General features: G+C 46.7%; 5 protein-coding genes and 1 non-coding gene across 6 annotated transcripts; 2 read left to right on the top strand and 4 right to left on the bottom strand.

Annotated features, from left to right (window-relative positions):
• Positions 1-3: 3 nt before the first annotated feature.
• On the bottom strand, positions 4-2,602 carry F4813DRAFT_364285 (sarcosine oxidase). Its single transcript, XM_049243795.1, has 5 exons — positions 2,501-2,602; positions 1,544-2,406; positions 1,199-1,451; positions 911-1,098; positions 4-781 (listed from the first exon to the last, which is right to left on the bottom strand). Exons 2-5 carry the CDS (start codon positions 2,337-2,339, stop codon positions 714-716), a joined length of 1,305 nt encoding a protein of 434 aa, XP_049098378.1. The 5' UTR covers positions 2,340-2,406; positions 2,501-2,602; the 3' UTR covers positions 4-713.
• On the bottom strand, positions 406-477 carry F4813DRAFT_t95. Its single transcript has one exon. It is a non-coding gene; the product is annotated as a tRNA-Gln (tRNA).
• A 371-nt stretch (positions 2,603-2,973) lies between the features above and the next one.
• On the bottom strand, positions 2,974-6,920 carry F4813DRAFT_134798 (uncharacterized protein). The gene is made up of 4 exons (XM_049238758.1): positions 6,224-6,920; positions 5,959-6,167; positions 5,402-5,873; positions 2,974-5,349 (listed from the first exon to the last, which is right to left on the bottom strand). Exons 1-4 carry the CDS (start codon positions 6,703-6,705, stop codon positions 3,003-3,005), a joined length of 3,510 nt encoding a protein of 1,169 aa, XP_049098377.1. The 5' UTR covers positions 6,706-6,920; the 3' UTR covers positions 2,974-3,002.
• Positions 6,921-9,123: 2,203 nt separating this feature from the next.
• On the top strand, positions 9,124-12,321 carry F4813DRAFT_364276 (polyadenylate binding protein). The gene is made up of 2 exons (XM_049243794.1): positions 9,124-11,571; positions 11,622-12,321. Exons 1-2 carry the CDS (start codon positions 9,368-9,370, stop codon positions 11,752-11,754), a joined length of 2,337 nt encoding a protein of 778 aa, XP_049098376.1. The 5' UTR covers positions 9,124-9,367; the 3' UTR covers positions 11,755-12,321.
• A 2,476-nt stretch (positions 12,322-14,797) lies between these two features.
• Positions 14,798-17,004, top strand: F4813DRAFT_390776 (uncharacterized protein; the record flags this gene model as incomplete). Its single annotated transcript, XM_049247067.1, has 3 exons — positions 14,798-15,818; positions 15,880-16,774; positions 16,833-17,004. The coding sequence occupies 3 exons, from the start codon at positions 14,798-14,800 to the stop codon at positions 17,002-17,004; spliced, it is 2,088 nt and encodes a 695-aa protein (XP_049098375.1).
• A 482-nt stretch (positions 17,005-17,486) lies between these two features.
• On the bottom strand, positions 17,487-19,584 carry F4813DRAFT_381527 (MFS general substrate transporter; the record flags this gene model as incomplete). The annotated part of the gene is made up of 6 exons (XM_049245688.1): positions 17,487-17,603; positions 17,685-17,960; positions 18,026-18,673; positions 18,765-19,101; positions 19,207-19,304; positions 19,387-19,584. 6 exons carry the CDS (start codon positions 19,582-19,584, stop codon positions 17,487-17,489), a joined length of 1,674 nt encoding a protein of 557 aa, XP_049098374.1.
• Between the last annotated feature and the right edge of the window lie 977 nt (positions 19,585-20,561).

Here is a 20,561-nt window from a genome sequence, read left to right as displayed (position 1 = left end):
AGATATTTTATACCACTGAAATTTCCTATTAATTTAGAGCTATAATAGGGTATTCATTGTCGTATCCTGTATTATATATATAACATGATGGGTCCTGAGAAAAGGGGTGAATAATTTATAAGAACACCACAGTAATATTGTCCAGGAAATCCAACTCCGACCTATCATAAATAGAAAAACTAGCTCCGACTAGAAGTCATAGAAATGAACCAATTATTAATACGATATCCACTTTGCTTCGGTATAGTCTGTCTATTTTATTCTGGTGGGCCATCGCAGTCGGGTAATCCGAAGCTAGCAAAAGTCAACTCCACTCAGATCACGATGCCCTCAATATGAGATGGGACACAAAAAGTTTTCAACCAAGTGGGACCAAGGAGAAAAAATGATATTAAGTCATTTTCAAGCTCCTAACTGGAATTGAACCAATGTTTTCGGAATCAGAATCCGACGTCCTAACCACTAGACTATAGGAGCTGCTTTACTTGATGGATGACGGATCGTATTATTCCCTTTATTGTTTCAGCCAAAAGCATAGTCACTGCTACTAAAGCTTTGAACCTGGAAAGACGCCTAGCATATCCTTATTGTTGCTGGAATCTGTAGCTAGGCATGTTGAAATTTTAATTGTTTTTCGTGTGTATTCGAACATCCCCGTCGGCCTCGTCTCGGGGCCAGTTATATTACCATGTTCTCACATATGCTTGGTAGCGTTACTCGTAGTAACCAGGTACATCTCGTAAATCACCACGGGGGGTATATGGGGTTACGATTGGAATGGCTGGGAGATATAGAGTTAGTAAATTATGTATTTGGTTACCCAAGAAAATAAAACAGACAGTGTCTTTTCATCGATCCAAGTCTTAAAAAGGTAGGAAACAGGGGCTAATATAAAAAAAACCATACTCACAATCTCGATCCCAGGCCCACCGTCGAGCATGCTCCTCAGACAGCTCTCCATGAAGCATTTGAACTACGTACTTTCCAATTATAGGTAGGAATTTGTAGCCATGAAAAGAACCACCGGCTGCGATATACAAGTTCTTCGACGCCGGATGTGGTGAGATGATCCAATCTTCGTCTGGCGTAGCGATGTCCCTATATCGACATGTAAATATTAGTCCAACTAGATCTTTCCCCCCTAAACTCCTGAGAAGCGTTGGGGATGAGGATTATTAAGAAGAAAGCTAAAGCCTACCAGCAAAGTCGATACGACTCAGGAGTCATGCCCTGCACCGAGTTCCCGAAGAACATATTTCGGACATTTGCCGAATTCGCCTTCAGTGCGTCTGGGAGGTCTCGTGTCCACGTCATGCGGTCGCTTTTTGGGAGCGGCGGAACTGAGATCTCCTGCTTTGACGGCTCGTTGTATGCATTGCGAGTGTACGGGAATTCATGGGTACACTTCGCCAAATCAGGGCCACCGAGATTTCCAGGTGGTATACACTCGGCTAGGCAACTCACTATGGTTAGCATAATAACATATAGTATTATAGATTTAGATTTTAACGCTTCAGGGTCCTTGTTATTGAGAGCGACACACCGGGAAAGTCTCCGTAGGGATGAACGATAACTGGTGCGTCTTTAAACATGTCCAGTCCGGTGCTGCCGCGCGGAACCTTGAACAAGCACATCAATACGGCTGCTGCTTTCATCCGGTTTCCAGCGTGGAAGTCTGGGGTTTCCGGGGCACTCTCTGCGAGGAGCCATGGCGTGTAAGCACCCGAGGACAAGACGATACGTCGGGCGGGAAACGTCCTGCCATCTGTCGTCGAGACACCAGTACACATGCCATCCGGATCGAATTCTAGCTTCGCTGCCGTGCCGACTTCGTACCGGACACCACCATTAACAGCGGCTTCAATAACGGCTTGTAATGCCCCAGCCGCGTCGGCCCACCCGGCTTCCGGACTTAGTATGCACTGCTCGGCCCCGCCCTCGAAGCGGCAGCTCCCGAGGAGCGGGAAGCGGGTACGCGTCTCATCCAAGCTAAGGATTTCAAGCGGTGACTTTCCGGGACCTAGTATAGTCTCGTAGTTATCCACGAGCGTCTGTGTCCTAGCAGCCGTAATAGACCAGAGTGCTCCTGTCTGATGGAAGAAGGGTGTGACGATGGGATCTGCCTGGGACCACGCCTCCTTGGCCTCGAGTGCCAGCTTCATGTACATCGGGTCATCATACTCGGCCCTTATGATCTTGTTTAGATCGTGTGCAGCCGCAGCCGGGTCCGGGAACGGCGCTTGGTCGAGTAAGATCACGTCGGTGCCAGGGTCCGCCTCTTTTAGGAATTTTGCCGTCGATGCCCCGAAACATCCAGCGCCGACTATTAGGGTTGCCATAATAAATCGCGACTAACCTTAGTTGGTCTGATTTGAAAAGAAGGTGTACTTGTTCTACTCAGTATCACTATGAAGCATAAATTACAAAGAAAACGAGATTAGCGAGGCTTAAGAATAAGGAGGTAAATTTTGGTAAGACTAGGGCTAGATTGGAGTCCTACGTGAATTTAATAAAACCATGAGGCCGAATATGTGTTTTCTAAATTATATCTGTAGTCGAACTTGAAAGGATAAGAAGTTACTAACCCTAGGTAGAGACAAGCTTCCCCCGTGCCAACTAAAGGGGGTATCGAGAAGCGGGGTCTACACCATGTTCAATGCTCCTCTATTTGCGTGCATTTGGAGATAACTCTTATTCGCCACGTAGTATAGGGCTGTAGACTTATTATACTAGCATTATGGAGACTCGAATTTGATGGGTTTATATGGAAAGAACTAGATAACATCCCCTGGGAAGTTTTACATGATAAAAACTGATTTAATATCCCTAAAGATGCATTATTGCTCGAAAGCCAGCTTGGACATGTATATTTTGGTTTTTATTTATTTTGTATCTAGCTATTCCGTTCATCGAGCTAACATTTCTGCAAAGAGTACGATGCTAAACACTCCATCTTCCTCAAGCGCCGCGAGGCTGTTGACTTCAACAGTCCTAATACTTGATTAGCTCAAATCAAAACCAGCTCCAGACTGGATAGCGTAGAGCAGTTTTCTTCTGAGAATCTCCTTCGAGCTATACCGCGGTAACTTTAGGAGATTCACGCAGGTACTCGTACTCGGTAATCTCTCCTCATCAGTACCGCCATCTCTTATGCTAAAATGGGGGCTTAGTTGAGCGAAGCCTAGTAATGGTGCTCTTGGCGTCGATGTGACGTACTTGAGCACCTCGCGTCGCTGGGAATCCTGAAACTCGCGCATTACCTGCCAGAACATCTGTACGGTTGGGTGCTCCATCCCATCGTCACCTACTGCGTAGAGACCAGAGTACTGAGTATTACGTCGAAGATCTTCGACGTCAATCTCTGAGCTGTCTCCGCCAACAAGTCGCTGAAGTTCCGATTGATTGAACATGGATAGCCACGAGGGGTTGATGATAGATCCCAGGCCCTTAAGGAAAGCTCTAGTTTGTCGATAGGGTTGCGCTACGAGCCGGTGGTTTACAACGTAAGATATGTAGAGAGGGCGGTTTGTGTTTGTGACAGGAATATTCTCGCCATTTTTGCAGAGCGGACGTGTAATGGTGAGTGTGTTGCCATCGATTGTCGTGACTTGATCCGTAATGGTAAAGTCTAGTGCAAGGTCGACCACCTGGCCGGAAAAGTTCTTGAGGCTGATAAGCCCTTGGTATAGCTCTGGATCCAGATCTCGTAGGTCGTTTAGGTTGGCACGGTAATCATTGAGTGAACCCTGCCCTGATGCTGACCACTTAAGAAGAAAGAAGCCAGCAAAAGCTTTGTCGATAAGGATGCCTTCGTACATGCATTTTCCAACAACCCGACCGAGGAATTCGTAACGTCTAGCGAGATTGATCATGGCCTCCTTCCACTCTATATCACTTTCTGTATACCTATGACTACGAAGGAGCTGCGCATGGTTGTCAAATGTGCTCGGATTCGGGTACAACAGATTTTGACTGTTAGTAACGAAGAGGCCACGACCAGAACTGGGGTTGAAGGCCTCGTCGGTGATGCTAATCAAGAACTCCTTTGTAACGCCGCCGCCGTCAATACCAGCTTCGGCCTGATCAAACTGGTCAACAAATGTTATTTGGATAGGTTCCTTTAATCCATCACCGAGAGCGTAGAATTGCTCGTATGCGTCATCAAACACCTGCCCACGCTTGACCCTAGCCGAGTGGCGGCCAAGAATGTCCCTGCCTCTAGCAGAAGGACCATTGAACCCGCCTTCTCCTGAGATTACTGACAAACGCCACCGATCGGGGTCAACATGACCACCCCTGCGCTTCGACTTATCAAGATATACGAATTGGCGAAATATTTGAACCCTAACTTCAAACGGGATAACGAATGGCATGTTGCGAAGAATTTCGAGTTTGGGTCCAACCTGGGCCAGAAGTTGCTCTCGTTGGACCCTTCGTAATCGACGACGCCTCTCAAGCTGTGCTGCTCGCGAAAGGCGCTGTCCTGTATAAGTATGAAAGGTATCAAGGGCATCTTCGTCAGAGTCGTCCGAGTCATCTTCATCTTCAGCCATCTGTTCTTTTTGCTGTTCTTCTAAAACGACAGCCGATATAAACCCGTCCATGTCGAATTTTGAGGTCATCAACCAGAAGTCTGAAAGAAGAAAATGCCGGCGAGAATCTCTTTCGTATAATGAACGCATGGTCGTCGTAGATGTAGCCCTCAGACTCAAAACGTCCATCCCAATAATACCAGCAAATGAGGATTGAGTATCCTTGGGCTCTTCCTCTTGCGTGGTGGGTTTGCCAGAACTGATACCCATGAGACTATTCAGTCGAGTTGGCCTCGAGGCAGACGGCATAATGTCTGCTAGATTATAATAAAGTGGAAAGGAAAGGCTCTTGAGGAAATTGATAAGTTGCTTTAGCTCATCCAGACTGAGGCCGCTTGAACGTATTCTCGACGTTGCAGGACTCTGGTGCGATAATATCTGATTTTCTGGGGGTAGAAAGTCTTCGTCATCGGTGACCCGGAGAAGGAAGTTATATAATTCTAAAAATAGCAATATGGTCCTCCATTCTCTGTCACGCACATGGTCTGCCTGGAGAAGTGTGACGATAGCTGCAGACTGCTGCTGAGTCCTAGGCTGCGTAATAATCTTAAATATGCTTGTATTCGAGGCTGCTTGCCAAAAATACTTGACCGAAGGCGTTGATATGGTAGTAGCTGAGCTGACTGTAGAGATATCGCCCTGGAAGAGTCGCATTTTGATGTCATCACTATGGCTCGGAAAACATCTAAGCAAGACCAATGTATAGCCAGCAAGAAGACTCGCATCTTCGGAAAGACGGTCAGGAGATACTGCGGTCCTAAGTTTTGTTAGCATATGATTCACGCATACTTCAAATCTTGGCCACAAACGAAGTAAATCTACTCAGCAGATCTGAGATACCGTCTTCATCTACGAGGAAGTCTAGTTGACTTAACACCCAAGTAGATAATGGAGCAGAGTCTTCGGTATCATCGTCATGTTCGGAGGTATCGCCATTGCCGCCCTCGGCTTCATTGCGGGTGTCGTGCCGATCATATCGTATCCGAATATCATCAACAAGGATGGATAGCTGGAGATAGAGCGCCTCAAGGTAGTTGACCACATAGGAGGAGGACGCTGCCCTGTTTAAAGCGATGAAGTGGGCTAAGAGACAGAGAGCGCCATTCTTCGACAGGGTACCAACATGCTCATGCCCCGAGATAGTGTCTATGATACTCTGTGATAAAAGTTGAAAATCTACATAGCTTGCTATCCGCGTAGGGTCCCGTTGAAAAGATACAAGATTTGATGAAGTGAGGAAGGCGAACGCGAATGCCTGGTAGGCTGGTAATGCGGATACTCCTAATAGCAGTCAGATTACGCCACGAATAGAATATACCGAAACAATTAACAAGATATAGCTTTGCTGGACTGTCTCCCTGCGTACCTTGTGTAGATGGTGTAAGAGGGGCCGTAACTGCTTTAGCAACGATATCCAGTTCTACTGTCGAGTTGGGACCCTCCTGACCGTTACGCTGAGAATACGCAGATATGAGTTTATAATATCGGTGTAGGATGGGAGTAATAGAATGTGGTCTTTTTCTGACAATAAGAACCAGAATGTGGAGAAGATCTAACGATGAACTAGCTGGTCGGCTATATCGCGAAGTGTAAGCGAGCAGTATATAGCCATGATTTGAGCACGCACATACCCTTCTAGAGCTCTTACGACGAGAACTGCTAATCTATCCCAAGAATTAGGACTGAAGAGATCCAAATTTGAAGCAGAGTTTAGGTCAGTCAAATCCTGAACTAGTAGATCTAAACGTTTCTGATCGTCTGCTCGCACTGGATCGAATAGGATATGGATAAGGGGCAAGGCACTGATCACTCTGGCTGGAATGGCATGATTCAGAGGTTGGTTGTATAGAGCATCAAACTCTTCTCGACATGTTTGTTTAAAGCTTTGTCGGTCTTTATAGCCTCTCCATACCCTTTGCAGTCTCTTAGCAGCATTCAACTCGTCACGATCTCTCTGTCTCCTTTCACGTTCGGCCTGTGCTTGTGCTACTGTTTTGGAGGCGCCAGAGCCAGAAGGCGACCAGCTAGGTGCAGCCCAAGGGTTTGTATTCCGCTGACCGCTCAAGTTGACGTTTCGCGGTCGCCTAGAAGTGCCGGTAAAGGTTGGGAACATGATGAATGCGCAGGAGCTGCCTAGACGTCTAAGTGGAGCTCGGTCTTCGTCTCTTCTTCGCAAAGCAGGTCAGGAGAAATATAGAAAAATATAGTAGATGTTGTTCTATCTACCAAGTTGCGTGAATCGACATGGCTTGGCTATCGTGACTATGGTGGCTATCTTGGGAGTTTAGGGGTTGATTTGTCGTATTTGACGTAATACCTAAAATTAGGACAACTGTAGTTAACTGCTCAGAGTCCTAGGTAGCATGAGGGAAAATTTAACGGAAGTAATGTAAGCGAGATGGCCCGAGTAAGTTGTGCCGGCGTCTGAATATGCGCAAAATCAGTACGCGCATTTGCGTAGATCAGATCGTGGGATTAAAAAGATGCAAGAGATGCAAGATGGATATGCACTTCAACAGCTGAGTAAGGTAAGGTACCTACCTCTAAGGTACATATGAGGTTAGGTAGGATGTAGGTATCGGTATGCCGAACCGGTATGTTGTGCCGGATGTTGATCGGTCAGCCGTTTGGTGATGCATAGAATTGAGTTTCCGTTCTGTTGTCTTCCAAACGCTGATGAGCTTTAGGTTAGGTGCTTTCCAGCGCCAGCAACGCACGTCACAGGCCGGTACCTATTGTTACCCTTGCCGGGCAGCACCCACTTTTAGTACATTTACGTCGACCTATGTATGGGTCGATTTAAGCAGGCGGGGTGGTCCCTGGTAAGGGACTTAGGTACCTAAGTCGGTATCACTCCACAAACTGATATGTAAGATACTAATGTAGGTAGGCTGGGTAACATACATAGGTACATAGGTAGGTAGGTATCCACCTACATGTGGGGGTAACCTATAACCTTCTATTCTTTTGTTTCATGAACTTCTGTCAGCACTGACTTCTATAGATACCTAACCTAACCTATTACAACCTGGAGTTTGTAAACATTGAAATATACTAATATTTGATGTTCAACACCTAACATGGCTTTTACTGACTCTAAACTCAGGAGTATATTAAAGGGTATAACTATTAGGTACCCACCCTATGTTATGATGAAAGCAGGTGACAGTGAGTATATTACCTATCTTAAGAGGATATTATACTAATACTTAGCACATACAAGTCCAACACACTGAGCCTACATGCATATAAGAAGAAACCTACTGGCTTGTTGCCATCAATTTAATATTACATATAGATAGGCACCTGCTTTTAAATAGCAAGAGATTCAGCTACGGCATAACGCCTTGATAATGGATGCAGTCATAAATATGTAATGTTGAGGCAGTACATGTATAGGTACCTAATGTATTCGTGATTTTTATAGTCTTGGGCTCAGTCTATCTGCAGTTCCACAACATCAATTTCTCCTCCCAGAGATATTGTGACACTAAGAGATTACCTATACCCTTTCGAGAATTATTGCAGCCAGTGGTTTGCAACCCCAGTATAAGGTCAAGCTAAGACTATGGAATCACCAAAGTTAACTACCCACGTGCCTGTATGTTATAGTTCTCAGAATAATTAAGACTACAAGTTTACGGGTTAACTGTTCTTATAATATTAACAAAACGCCAATAATTACCTACCACAGAAGAGCTTACTATAAAGAGGTTGAATATACTTCATACCATGAAGTTGTTTAACTACGTCAGGTAGTTACATAAGGCAGATAACCCACCAACTGTTGTTTAAATCTGATTGGCTTAACACATTTCATCTGTACTTTAAGTAAGTACCTATCTAAGCTACATTGTCATAAAGTCAAAATTTGCCGAGGGGCTAAACATGTACTACGCCTAGGAAGGTACGGTTGAAAAGATACAGCTGGTAGGTGCGATATTGAACCTTAAGTGCTGAAAATAGCTTGGTGGAAGACCCACTATTTATCGTCGAAATTTTTTGTGTGGTTGATCGCAACCAGAGAGGCACAAAAAATCTTCAAGATCTCAAAAGACGAACGGACCCTCCCCTTCTTTCTTTCTTCTTTTTTTCCCCAACGACTTGACAACTTTATCGCCAGCTCGTCACCCCGAACTTTGAAAAAATTAAAAAAGAGATTCAGTTATAAAGTACGTGCTTCCTAGTTCGTACTTCGTTTCTGTTCTCGCCAAATTCATTCAGATCAAAAACACCAAAAAAATTCGGAAAACTAGAAAATCCACCATCTGCTAAAGCACCCCAAATCACACTCGATCCCATCCATCGACGCGCATTTGTCCTCCCTTCGAATAGGCACCATTGTCAATCCTCACGACCTATTCGTTCATTCCCCACCATAGGGTAAAAGTCAGTGACTACTAGAGGCTCGAGTACGTTTAGGCTTTTAGATTATCATCACTTTCCTTTGAAGTCTTGACGACAACCTTTGTTCGACTTGGTCTTCATTCTCTCGCAATCATTATTCCTTGATTACGAGAACATAATATTATTGCAGCTCTCTTTAATTGCTTGGTACGCCTTTCCTCCCCTCTCCCCTCGTATTCACTCAAACACATCATCATAATCAAACTCGACTTTTGACGCGACTCTTGTCCGCGCTTTACAGAAGTATTCGCACTACATTTCTACATTTCTACACTTCTACACTTCTACACTTCTACATTTCTATTGATTTTATCATTACTACGCTAATATTCCTTGTGCGACTTTGTAGTCAATTAATTTTTGTCACGATGTCTGCTGCTGCTCCTACCTCCGGCGCTGTTGACCAGCTTGCCGCCGACCTTGGTAACACCTCTCTCAACGGCGGTGATGCTAAGCCTACCTCTATCAACACTAATGTTGCTTCCGACGCTCACGGTGACGAGGGTGATGCCGCTGCTGCTACCCCCAGCTCCGCTCAGACTCCTCACCCCGCCGCATCTGCCTCCCTCTACGTTGGCGAGCTTGACCCTTCGGTCACTGAAGCAATGCTTTTCGAGCTCTTCTCTCAGATAGGTTCTGTTGCCTCCATTCGCGTTTGCCGTGACGCTGTCACTCGTCGTTCCCTCGGATATGCCTACGTCAACTACAACACGACTGCCGATGGCGAACGAGCTCTTGAAGAGCTTAACTACACCCAGATCAAGGGCCGCCCGTGCCGCATTATGTGGTCTCAACGTGACCCCAACTTGCGCAAGAGTGGACAGGGTAACATCTTTATCAAGAACCTCGACGCTGCTATCGACAACAAGGCCCTTCACGACACCTTTGCTGCTTTTGGTAACATTCTAAGCTGCAAAGTTGCCCAGGACGAGAATGGCAACTCGAAGGGATACGGATTTGTCCATTACGAGACAGACGAGGCTGCAGCTCAAGCTATCAAGCACGTTAATGGAATGCTGCTTAACGAGAAGAAGGTTTACGTCGGCCATCACATCCCCAAGAAGGATCGTCAGAGCAAGTTCGAGGAGATGAAGGCGAACTTCACTAATGTTTACGTCAAGAACATTCAAACTGACGTTACCGATGATGAATTTCGAGAGCTCTTTGAGAGGTTCGGGGACGTCACTTCGTCCTCGTTGGCCCGTGACAATGAAGGAAAGTCTCGCGGCTTTGGCTTCGTTAATTTCACTACTCACGAAAGCGCAGCCAAGGCAGTCGATGACCTGAACGGCAACGATTTCCACGGTCAGGATTTGTATGTCGGCCGTGCTCAGAAGAAGCACGAGCGCGAGGAGGAGCTACGCAAATCCTACGAGGCTGCTCGTCAGGAGAAGGCCAGCAAGTACCAAGGCGTGAACCTTTACATCAAGAATCTTGATGATGATATCGACGACGACAAGTTGCGCCAGATGTTCTCGGAGTTCGGCCCCATTACCTCCGCAAAGGTCATGCGTGACACCGCCACCGACTCTGATGACGACAAGGAAGGCAAGGATAAGGAGAACCAAAAGGAGGAAGTCGATGAGGCCAAGGAGGAAGGTGAAAAGAAAGAGAAGAAGTCGGACAGGAGACTTGGCAAGAGCAAGGGTTTTGGATTTGTGTGCTTTGCTAACCCTGACGACGCCACGAAGGCCGTGGGTGATATGAACCAGCGCATGATCAACAACAAGCCTCTATACGTAGCACTAGCTCAGCGAAAGGACGTTCGGAAGAGCCAGCTTGAGGCTAGTATCCAAGCTCGCAACCAGCTCCGGATGCAGCAGGCTGCGGCGGCGGCTGGCATGCCCCAACAGTACATGCAACCCCCCGTCTACTACCCCCCAGGTCAGCAACCAGGTTTCCCTCCCCAGGGCGGTCGTGGCCTGCCTTTCCCCGGGATGGGTATGCCCGGCGCTCAAGGAGGCCGTCCCGGCCAGTTCAATCCTAATGCCTATGGAGGTCCCCAAGGTGGACGTGGCGGACCCATCCCACAACTGCCTCCAAACATGTACATTCCCGGCCAATTCCCGCCTGGCGCTCCGTACGCCCAACCTGGCACTCCTCAATTCATAGCCGCAATGGCACAAGTCCAGCAGGCCACAATTGGAGGTGGTCGAGGCGTACCGACCGGTCGTGGACCGATGCAAGGCATGCCGGGCAACATGGGAATTCCGGGCGGACCAGGTGGTATTCCTGGCTACCCCCCGAACGCTCGACAGGGTGGCCCCGCTGGTCGTGGTGGACAAAACCAGCGGAATGGTCAGGGCGGCCAGTTCCCTCCTCAGGGCGGACGTGGTGCTCCTAACCAACAAGTTGGCGGTGCTCCGAACGTGCAGCAGCAACAGCAGCAGCAGGATTTAACCCCGACCTCGCTTCTTCATTCGCAGCTGCAGGCTCAGTCTAACAACCCCCAACAGCAGAAGCAGATGCTAGGTGAACTCATTTTCCCTAAGATCCAGGCTATCCAACCCGATCTAGCAGGCAAAATCACCGGTATGCTTTTGGAGATGGACAACGCTGAGCTCGTTAATCTGTAAGTTAACCCCACCCCCTTTGGTATACAACGTTTCTAACACCTTTCAGGATCGAGGACGACGGCGCTCTCCGAGCCAAAGTAGAGGAAGCCATGGCTGTTTACGACGAATATGTCAAGGCTCAAAGCTCTACCGATGGCGAGGCTGGAAAGAACGAGGAGAAGGCCGAGGAAAAAGCATAAGCAAATATGCAGATGTCCACACCCCGAAGGTTTCTTCGACGTACTATTCCACCGGTATGGATTCCTCGTAATATCCGGATGATTTAGAGCGTCGATTCTTTTTTCACGACGGGATTCGGAAAAGTTATGATTTTGATGGTTTAGCGTCCTGGCGCGGACGACACGGTATTGATTTTCTTCATTCTTTTTCGCATCTCATCCTTCATGCCCTCTACGACCATCATGTCTTTTTACGTCGGAACGGATCTCCTCTCCCTCTAGGTGCCGCTGCATCTAGTGTCCGACTCGAGAGATATTCTTCTGGTACTATTTGCATGTATTGATAGACTATTTGCTCCTCGCTTAGAGCACTGGCCGGAAGCTAGGGTTTCGGTCATCAGGCGTTTGTGGTCACAGTCGGTCAGCTTCATGGTAATTGATGACCTGGCACCGAACGGAAATCAGGCGGCACCAATGATTCTGATACAATACCCCCTCCCCTAAGGTTGCCGAAAGGGACATCTCAGAATGAAGCAGAGGTTATTCTAAATAGGAACTTCTGGTAATGAACAAAAATGATTTCTTGCACGGTAGTTTTTTTTTTTTTTTGACTTGCCTAACGATACGTAATTTTATGAATTTCGCCGCCACGCCGCAGACTTGTGCAAACAGCCGTGTGAGGAGGTATGTATTAATCACACCACATATGCAGTTGGGGTTATCCAACGAACCGTAGCTATGCTGCACGAAATTTTGATGCCGGAACACGCGCCGCAAGCGGATGCGGAAGCTGGAAATGAGCTATGCAACAGTAGGTAGTAGAGGGCCACATGGTATTAAAGACGTTGCTACATATTGTTATCGTATGTCGTATGTGTTCTGCAACGCTGCTTGTCCAACCGTTCGTAACACGCCACGGAGAGAGAGAATAAGAGAAAGAGGAAGAGAACGAGCAAGTACTTGTTATACTACTACCTGAGGTAAAAAGTCCCTAACCTAGCTGCTATTAGTTATTCTATTCCGTATAAGTCAGGACTATTCATCTATAGAAGGTGTTGAGCCATCTATCATTTTGAAAATTGAGAATTATTTCTTTCTTTCCCCTTTTCCTATTATTTATGGCACTCTAGTATTCTTTGCGTATGGATAAGGAAATACCGAAGTCTTACGTCTTACGTATTTCTTAGGTAGTTATTTCTTATTTCATCCAAGTTACAATCTAACCCAACTACTTATTCTCAATCCTTAAACCCATTCAGGGAACTCACCAAATAATCTTCAAGTCAAGTCAATCCCGGCTGCACAATATGCACCACGTAATTACGAATCACTTACCAACCGAATCCTCTACGGCTACGCGGGTGCATATTAAGGCGATCAGCCGGAAATGTCCGACGTGAGAGGGAAGATGTCAGAGTTATGAAGGGTAAAGAAGCAAAGAGAAGAAGTATACCGATTTCCCCTTTCCGCTCGACTACATATATATTAAAGTCCGGTAAGTTAAGGATGTATGTAGCCTGTAAACAATATTTATGGTATTTCTATAAAGTTAATATACGCGTATACGTGTATCATTATAGTATATCGCTTATACGGATGTAGGACGACACAGAGAGACGAGCCAATGGAATTCAAGATTAGTACTGGCCGCTGTTAAGGAAGCCTCTGACGCGCAGAGAGGAAGTCAGGACTAGGGTTCAACAGGGTTCAACAGAGTGGATACTAGAAGTGGTCTGATAGGATGATCTACGTACTAAGATCTAATGCCACATGAATTATAAAGTATCTGGTACCTCGGTTAAGTATATCCTATAGTGATTTAGCCACTTGCGAACAAACGCACCCGCGTACTTGTACCGGATAAGCTGTAAATTCCCTAAACCACCCGAATTAGGTACATCTTAATGCATCAAGTACCTACTTAAAAAGCACCTAAAGTTTACTGTAATAGTATCGATTTTTTTCATTTTCGCATGTGCTACATCTTACTTATTTGCGTGTGCTGTCTACTTTATCGTATCTAATACGCGTGGACGTTTATGTATTCGTTAGGTTACCTACATGTATGTATGTATTACTATTATTACGTATAGAGGTTGAATTATTACCTAATTGAAGTAACAAAGGGAAGTAGCCCAAGGAAAAAATACCTAGTCCGGGTTCCACCTGAAGACTGGGCACGACAAGGCAAGCTTAACCCCTAGGTGGTATGTACCTATCCTTTAGGTACCTACCTTACATACATAAGCAGGATAGGTCTTTCCCCCAAAATCCTCATAAACACCCCTCTTCTCCTCTCGTCACGGTTCATCATATCTCCCTTTTTCACATCAATATTTCACCCTAAAGATCTTGGCAAGCAAGGCAGTGAGGCCTCCTTTCTATTCTTTCTGTTCCGAGTTCCGAGTCCCAAGTTCCAAGTTCTGATTTCTTCGTTCGAGCTGCTACTGTGCTGTATCTGCGTTGGAACATCCCACAAATATCCTACACAGGCCACAGCTAACCACCTTTATAAATACAGCTAGCTAAGAAGACCCCACATCATCTGAACTTGAGCTTGAACTTTTTTTTCTTGCTCCATCGTTCCTTTCCGTCAACCCACTTACAACCAACCACCACTCACCACTCACAAAGTTGGTTCCAATCCCCCAGTTCCAGCTTCCTGTCTGAACCTAGTAACCCGATTTCTTCTTCTTTTTGGCTAGTAGCCATGCGTAGAGGGTGAAGGCTCGGGTCTAGGTCGAGTCAAAAAACGCAACAACGAGAAAGATCTTCAGCGCACAATGATCTTCCTCCGTCTCCATCGAAGACGCCCATTTATTATCCCACGATAGCATCAATTCGGCGTTTCTCGATTACTACCTTTTATACTCTTTACTAGCCTAAGAATTCGTCGTATTACGCGCTTGGGCTTATTGACGTGACTCAAAGCTCGTTTCTCGAGCAACCCACTTCTAACAGACGTCTTCGATTAAACACGCCTCGATTCGATATCTGTATTTTGTAAACAAGGACTAACCTCCTCGCATTGCCACCAGCGCCACTACGTCAAACATATATTACAATGGCAAACAATAGGAAGTTGATGTCCCTCGAGGCAGCGCTCGAGGAGGAACGGAAGGAGGTTGAGAGTCTAATGTCGTCGTGGCAACAACCTAGAAGAGCTCCGTCGGTTGGCCACCGATCTCCTTCACCATTTACGAGTCCTCGATCGCCTGTTCGAAGCATGTTAGACATTGGCGAAGTGTCTAGAAATGCAACTCGTAGCCCTCCAATTCGTAGCATGCTAGACGTCGACGGTCCTCCAATCCAGACGAGAAGCATGCTAGATGTTGGCAGACCGTCTTCTCATGTCCCGGCAAGCACGCCTGTGTCACCGACTCTCTCTTACAAGGCCCCGGCTTCGGATAATTCGATTCGTGGTAGAAGTATGTCGGATGCGGCCTCAACCCCCGTTGTAGACCTTGGGCCACGATCGCCACCTCTACCGAGTCCAAGGAACTATGACCCAACATCTGCATATAAGTTTCATGATATATTGCCAACCAATGTTGGGCAAGCTATGCCGATCAGACGTGGTCAAAATGCCATGCGGTCAAGCTCCATAGGTGAAGCGCTTCGCGGACCTGACTTATCCAACCTAGTGCTTCCTGGGGAACACGGGCGCTTTTCAAGGAAAACCGACAAGTCGAAGTCACCTAACAACCGGTTTAATCTGCGCTCAAATTCACCATTTGGGAACCCTTCTGGGCGTAATCAGACACAAGACATTATGATGACAAATGGTCAGGTATTGGATATGAATAATGCTTATAGGAAATTGTCGGATGCCAACTTACTCTATGGTGGCTCTAATTTAGCATCCTTAGCACGTAAGAGGCAAGAAAGCGAAGGGCACGGTCGGCTAGAAAAGGATAATCTGAGTCCTTACGGAGAACTGCTCCCAGATGAAAGTGATGACGACGTTGGGAACTCGTCCGACGAAGAGATGCAAAGGGGTAGAAAACTCACTCCGCGCGCCGAGTCGCATGACTCTGAAGATGGGAACACAGCTAAGAGTCTACTCGCTGCTATTGAAGATGAGCGTGAGTCCATGAACCAACGATATGTTGCCGGAGGCTTCAAAATGGCTAACAGCATCATTAGGAAAACATGTCAATGCTACTCAGCCTCAATACAGATCACTCTTCGATGAGCCCGAAATTACGATTACAAGTCCCGGAGGAGAAAAGGGGAGGCTGGGTAAGGGTGGAAAGCCAGTGGTTCAACCGTCCACTAGTTTTGATCAGGAACCTCTGTCTGGCACCCAAACACCCTACGATCCAGATCTAGATGCCGACGTCGATGCTATCAAAGCTGCACAGGGGCTACAACTATCCTCTACCCCGATTCTCTCAACCCCTGAAGTTCACCGCTCCATCCGAATTCTCTACCGTGGCGAATTTACCAGAATACAGCGAGAGGCAGAGGATGACCACCGGCGTTTGCGTAAATACCTAGTGGCGACAGATCTTAGTGATGAGTCTACCCACGCGTTAGAATGGGCCGTTGGAACCGTGCTTCGCGATGGTGATACACTAATAGCTATGTATTGCATGGATGAGGAGACCAGCGGATCGGTTGATGCTAGCAACATGGTAGCAGATGAGCCCAAGGCGATGAAGGAGCAAGCGATGGCCATTAGCGCAATTTCCAAGGGCATGTCCAGACCCTCGTACCGTACCTCTAGTCCTGGCCCGTTTAAGATACAAGGATCTTCGATGTCACCGCGTGTCCGAGCTATCGACGGCAATGGTAGCAATAACCCCTCCCCGGCGCCTAGTTCTCGCGGGAAAAGCAGATTACAAGAAGAGAGGGACCGAGCCGTTCATGACATTACCGAGCGGGTCTCAAAACTGCTCCGAAAGACGCAGCTACAGGTACGGGTGATCGTAGAAGTGATTCATTGCAAGAATCCCAAGCACCTGATCACAGAGGTGATCGATATTTTGAATCCGACGTTGGTAATTCTGGGAAGCCGCGGCAGGAGTGCTTTGAAAGGGTAAGTTCAAACATGCGCGTCTACAAATATATAGATAAGGACTAATGTGGTATCTTAGGACGCTCCTTGGGTCTTTCTCAAATTACCTAGTAACCAAGAGCTCAGTCCCGGTCATGGTTGCGCGTAAGCGACTACGTAAGAAGAGCAAATATCAACCACCGCCGGTGAAGCAAGTAAATAACTTATCTAATCCATCGGCAAGAAGTCTCGAGACGGCAAGAGTTGATTAATCGTTTTAACAACGAACCATCAGCTAGACACAACTCTTACAAAGAACCAAGAACAGACCCCCTGCCACTTAGGAGGGCGGGTAATGCTAATGCTAGAGTGTACCTCTAGATCCGCGGCAACTATCTGAAGGATAGATACTAAGCAGGACGCAAGGTGCAAACAATCCTCTACTCGATATATCTGCATCATACAAATCGAGTCTGTTCCTACCTATAACTAGTCCGTCGAGATGTTTATTCAGGGTTATGAAGCTATGAGCGTGTGCTTTTATCAGGTCGAGTTTTATCGGATAGGCAGTGCTAAGAGAAAATCAATTACGTTCATTTCCCCTCGCTTCTAAGTAGCTCCAATCGTGAACGTGGTATTACTACAGGCACGAACTTTGTCTTCAAGCTTCTAGCTTCTAGCTGTGTGAAGTTATACGAATAGCATAGAAAGCACCTAAGGTAAGTAAGTTATAAAATAGAAGAGAATGTGCTAACTAAACTGCGTCCTTCCTTTCGGTGACTTGAGCCGGACTTTGTTTATTCTTTGTCGAGATCCACTTACACCCTGCAACTAAAATGAAGGATATGACAGGCGCGCCGGCCGGAATGTACTGTTCGTGGTCCCAATTGTCAGCCGGGTATCATTTTAAGAATATTGACTGTAGTTTAAACACCTAACCTAGAAAACTTACGAATATCTGAGTAATTGACTTGCTGTATTGACGAACTACAGGCTGTAACTGGTCCGGATTCACGACTGAAGCGATATCAGTTGCACCAACAGATATAATCCTTTTAATAACATCTGACGGCACGACACAACGAAGATTTATCTCTAGCCGTTGTTGAAACACAGTTTCACCAACTGCGTTAAATATAGCGCAGCTGGTTGAAATAATTGACAATAGAGTAGACGCTCCGACGGGCACGAGGTCTTGTGGAAGCGAGGCTTGCATTCCAAGATGAGACTAGACAAGAGCATTTCGAGTCAGCAAAGATCCAACTTCACTCGTATCTTTCTGGTATGACTTACAATACTAGATGCGAGAGAGTAACCAATGCCGCCGAAGATTTGATACCCGATCCAGTGCCCGCTCGAGATCTCAGGGTATAGTGTGCTAAGCAAGCCGCCGCCGAGACATACCATAGCTTCTCCAAACAAGAGAAAGGGGTTCCACAATCCCAACTGCATGACGATGCCCGAACCAATGAATGCGGCGAGGACGTCGGCGATAACCGTAGGGAAATAATTAACACCACTCTGTGTTGGCGATGTTCCTAGTACGGCCTGGAACCAAATAGGTAACCAATAAATGATGAGCTGGAAGGGCCCATTGATGAAGAACGATGCTGCACATATGAGTCCGGGGTTCCGGTTAATGGAGAATAATCTCGGCGGTATCAAGGCCTTGTCCTTCTGGTAGATCTGCCAACGGATGAAGAGCATCAAGACCACACCAGCACCGACGAACAGCCCAATAACGATAGACGAAGACCAAGCGTATGTGACTCCGCCCCATTGAAGCGCAAGCAGAAGCATCACGATTGCGCCTCCGAGTAGTACGAAACCGGCCAGATCAAGCCCTGCTAATTTATTGCGAAGCGGAGTATTTTCCGTCGGAGCAGGCTCGAGATGGACTAGGAAAAAGAATATCACGGCGCCGGCGCCACCTATAGGTAACTGCACATGCCATTTTATTAAAGTACCTAACCTAGGTAGGTATGCAATATAGAGAGTTGGTGGGTATGGGACATATAAAACAAACACATACGTTGATATAAAAGCACCACCGCCAAGTGACATGCTGCGTCAAAGCACCGCCAATAACCGGGCCCACGATACTCGCGATAGCAAAGACCGAGCTCCAAGTCCCCGTCCAAATCGGCCGCTTGCGCAGCGGTACTATCGTGGTGAGGATCGTCAAGCCGCCCGCGAATATCCCCGACGCGCCCAGCCCGGCGACGGCACGTCCTACGATCAGAGAGTTCGAGGTAGGCGCTAGCGCGCATACGAGGCTGCCGAGCTCAAACACGAATAGGTACAGAAGAAACGTGTGTTTCTTCGAGAAGAGGGTATATGTCTTGCCGGCGAGCGGCTGGCTCGCGCACCTGGGTGCGTGGAAGATGTGGTGTTAGCGTTTCGTGGAAGATATAGATATATCTAGGGATAGGTAGGTAGATAGGTAGCTACCTAGGTATAAAGGGGGAACTCACAGTGCTACCATAAAGGACGCGCCGTACCATCCTACATCGCGGATCGAGTCGAACTGGGCTGTGATTACCGGGACCGCCGTGGCGATTAGGTTGAAGTCCTACGTTTGGGTTTTGTCAGAATTGCTGCTTTGCTGGTAGGTATGGGAAGATGGTAGCTCGGGAATCATACAGCATGCTTACCAGGCCGACTAGGAAAGTGCACAGGCAAAGAGAAATGTGGATTAGTAGGAGCTTGACGCCGGTAACTTCGTTCTTAGGGTCGATGTCCTGGCTGACGTCGTTGCCGTTGCTTGCGTCGTCTTGGGCCACTAGGATTTCTTCTTTCTTGTCGTGGCTGGCGTCGTCCGCGGACGTGCCAACGGCACTGCTGTCGCTCATATTGGTGGTGACCTGGCTTGTCGGGTTTACCTTGGAATATGAGTTGGTAGATCAAGTGCCTGACATGGTAATGAATGTAGAAAGAAAAGATTAATAGGTAAAGGCAAGATTTATAGAATTCATTTTTACAATTCTTGTTGGTTGGAAATAAACATAAAAATGCAGGCATTTACATTAAGCGTGTCTTTGTCCTGTTTATACGAGGGTTAGTTACGTCTCAAGTAAACGGCAATGAATTCATGGCTGGCCCATCTACTACTCATTTTATCTAATTTTAGAGTTCTGCGATTCTATGCTATCCGTCTTGAGCCAATCTTATTCAGTAGGTGTTTCCGTTGGTAGTTTAAATCTACCGTTTCGTATCTCCTTGCTTGTCCTTACGAGGGTATTCCCAATTCTCCGCCCCCACGGGAAGTAAGGGGGTGTGTACTCAACTCCCCATTGGCTGTTGTGTATAGCTCTGCCTAGCGAAATTAGTAGATCGGGATATAAAGGCTTAATTAAGACCTAGCCCGTGCACATGGAAGAGCAAAGTAAGCAACCGTGGCTGTGTTGTAGCTAACTGTTAATTTCCTACGCATCGAACGGCTTGTCAGCCCTTTCCTGGCCAGTGTTGTAATTTAATTTGAGATCAGTTCGATAGACCACTTCTTGGCTGCCTCGTTGTTTGCATTATCTAAGAGGCATCGTGAGGAAAACTGGGTTTAGAGGTCATGTTTGATGTGATACTACTCGCTTATTACCAGGGGTTAGGGGCACCATTGTAAAGTCGCATTAATAATATAGGTATTTAAGTTGAATATTGTTAAATATTCCCAAGCAATCGAGATATCCGTCGTTTTTCTTTGTTGTTAGTGTTTTGCACGACTTTACAAACATGTACCATAAATTGCGGCTGCTATAAAGGGATATCACTGCTCTTTTCTATACGGAATCTTAGGTCTAGACACCTATTTTCCCCTAGATTTATAGATGGC

Source organism: Daldinia decipiens, assembly GCF_022478715.1.
Source record: "Daldinia decipiens strain CBS 113046 unplaced genomic scaffold F4813scaffold_23, whole genome shotgun sequence".
NCBI lineage: Eukaryota > Fungi > Ascomycota > Sordariomycetes > Xylariales > Hypoxylaceae > Daldinia > Daldinia decipiens.
The sequence above is the reverse complement of the archived record's forward strand: the minus strand, read 5'-3'. Positions and strand labels throughout refer to the sequence as shown.